Source organism: Lipotes vexillifer, unplaced genomic scaffold (genome assembly GCF_000442215.2).
Source record: "Lipotes vexillifer unplaced genomic scaffold, Lipotes_vexillifer_v1.1 scaffold584, whole genome shotgun sequence".
Taxonomy (NCBI): domain Eukaryota; kingdom Metazoa; phylum Chordata; class Mammalia; order Artiodactyla; family Lipotidae; genus Lipotes; species Lipotes vexillifer.
Genome location: NW_006783036.1, coordinates 4,764,098 through 4,766,370, shown reverse-complemented (window position 1 = coordinate 4,766,370; position 2,273 = coordinate 4,764,098). Strand labels below are relative to the sequence as shown.

The 2,273-nt window shown below is 65.0% G+C and overlaps 1 protein-coding gene across 1 annotated transcript in view; it reads left to right on the top strand.

Annotated features, from left to right (window-relative positions):
• Positions 1 to 1,594, top strand: part of CYP46A1 (cytochrome P450 family 46 subfamily A member 1) — a 34,820-nt gene extending 33,226 nt beyond the window's left edge. Inside the window, exons 14-15 of the mRNA XM_007455644.1 lie at positions 441 to 507; positions 864 to 1,594. Coding sequence (XP_007455706.1) covers positions 441 to 507; positions 864 to 1,034 — 238 coding nt within the window. The 3' untranslated portion in view covers positions 1,035 to 1,594. The remainder of the gene's footprint in view (positions 1 to 440; positions 508 to 863) is intronic.
• Positions 1,595 to 2,273: the final 679 nt, after the last annotated feature.

Below are 2,273 nucleotides of genomic sequence, written 5' to 3'. Positions count from 1 at the left end.
CCGCCCCCCCCCCCCCGCCACACCTTGATGCTCCTATCTGAGAGATGAGAATACCGGCGGCTCCCCCTAGAGGTGGCTGCGGGGGTGAATGGCTTCAACGCCGGAGCAGCGGTGGGGAGGAGAGCCAGGCCCGGGCGGCCCAGAGCTGGGCGTGCGACCGGCTGGACAAGTGCAGTAAGTGACGTAGGGCCTTGGGGGTGCCGCTTTGCCTCTCTGAGCCTCAGTTCCTCCATCTGTGAAATGGGAATAATAACAGCGCCTTCCGGAAGGCTCAGAGGAGGATAAAATGAGACAATGCTGACCCAGAGCTTAGCCGAGTCAGCTGTTGATGTCTTTAGCATGTTCGAAAACCAGCCCTGGCCCAAAGCCGGTCATCACAAGGTTGGCTTTGTCACGACTGTCGTGGGGCTGCCTCCTGACGCCTCTCTCCCCGCACGCAGGCCGAAGTTCACCTACTTCCCGTTCTCCCTGGGACCCCGCTCCTGCATTGGGCAGCAGTTTGCTCAGGTAGGGGGCCAGCGCTGGGGTTTCTGCCCAGAAGTGACTGCGGGGTGATGTCTTGTCCAGGAAGCATTTCCGAGCCCTGCTCTGGGTCCCTGGGCTGGGGGCCGGGGGGGGGGGGGCTGGGGCCCCAGGCAGCTGGGGGGCGGGTGCGGGCCGGGTCCCGCGCGGGGTGGCCCTGGCCGGCGGCCGGGGCAGAAGGGGAGAACCTTCGCTGGGGCAGCTCTGATCGGGGAGAGTTGACTGGCTGGGGGGGGGGGGGCGGGGGGGGGGGGGGCTGGGGACCCAGGCAGCTGTGGCATTTGCTGTTCATTCCCTCATTCACACCACTGACCCTCCCCACCCTGCCCCTGCGCGCACAGATGGAGGTGAAGGTGGTCATGGCCAAGCTGCTGCAGAGGCTGGAGTTCCGGCTGGTGCCCGGGCAGCGATTCAGGCTACTGGAGCAGGCCACGCTCAAGCCACTGGACCCCGTGCTGTGCACCCTGCAGCCTCGGGGCTGGCAGCCCGCGCCCCCGCCCCCGCCCTGCTGAGGGGGCCCCGTGCAGGACCGGACTCCTCCACCAGGGCCGCGCCCACGCTGTTCCCCTGCCCTCTTCCCCGGGAGCGCCCTCCACACTGGCTCCCAGCGGGCCCTCTGCACACCGCCACCTGCTTCACAGCCCTGAGAGCTCTCCGTCCCCTGCTAACTCCACCGCCCTTCCTGGACCAGAGCCTGCCATCTCCCAGCTGCCGCCCAGATGTGCTGTTGTCTCCCCCCACCTCTTTGCACAGGCCACGCCCTCTGCCAGACACCCTAACTCTTGCTCACTCCCTAAAGCCCTCTTCAGGTGTCACCTCCTCCAGGAAGCCCCCCTTGCCACCCCCCGGCTGGGCCAGGGGCCCCTCCTCTGTGCTCCCTTGGCCACCTGTGCTACCTCTAGCACCACACTGACCACGCTGTATCATGAGTGTCCTTCGATGTGACCGACCGCCCTGCCAGGCTGTGAGTGCCTCAAGGGCAGGGTCTGCGTGTGATTCACCTCTGAGCCCCCTGTGCCCACCCAGGGCCTGGCACAGAGTTGATGCTCAATAAATAAATGTGTTGACTGCATGAATGAACGGCCAGACCAGGCCAGGGCGCTCTGGCCTCCGTTTTCTCATCTGTAAAATGGGTGCCTTGTTGAGGCTGATCTCCCTAAGGGCTGATGCAGCTATGGAAGCTGCCCCTGGAGATGCCCAGACAATGCCACGTCGGGAGAAGACGGCCCATGTTCCCAGGAGGGCCCCATGTTATGTGCAAGGCCATGCTCCTGGGGGGTGAGGCTGGGACTGTGGGCAGTTTTGAGAGCTTGATTTGAGAGGGTCGGGGGCCCTGGGGCCTGTATGGTCTAGTCTGCTCCCAACAAGGCCACTGACACTCCAGAGGGCCTCTCATAGGCTGGAGCCCCCAGGATCTCTATTGGGGGCAGCTTGGTGGAGCTGAGTGTGGACGCCTGGCCTCACACCCGCTGCACCTGTGCACCTGCTGGCACAGGACTGCCCCTCCTGACCTGGGCGGAGGAGGCTGCTGGGGCCCAGGCGCTGAGACTGTAACCCTCGCGGCGGTGGGTGGGTGAGGAAGCCGTCCCTTCCTCCTCGAGGCTGAGGGGTGGCCAAGGGGCAGGAAATACTGCGCCCGCCATGTCCTCTGGGCCTGTCCAAGGGAAAGGGTCTGTTTCTCCTTCAGCACTTGAGAGTTCGTCTTCATGCAGGAACGGCTGGCCCACTGCCTGGGGTACATGTGCTGGACA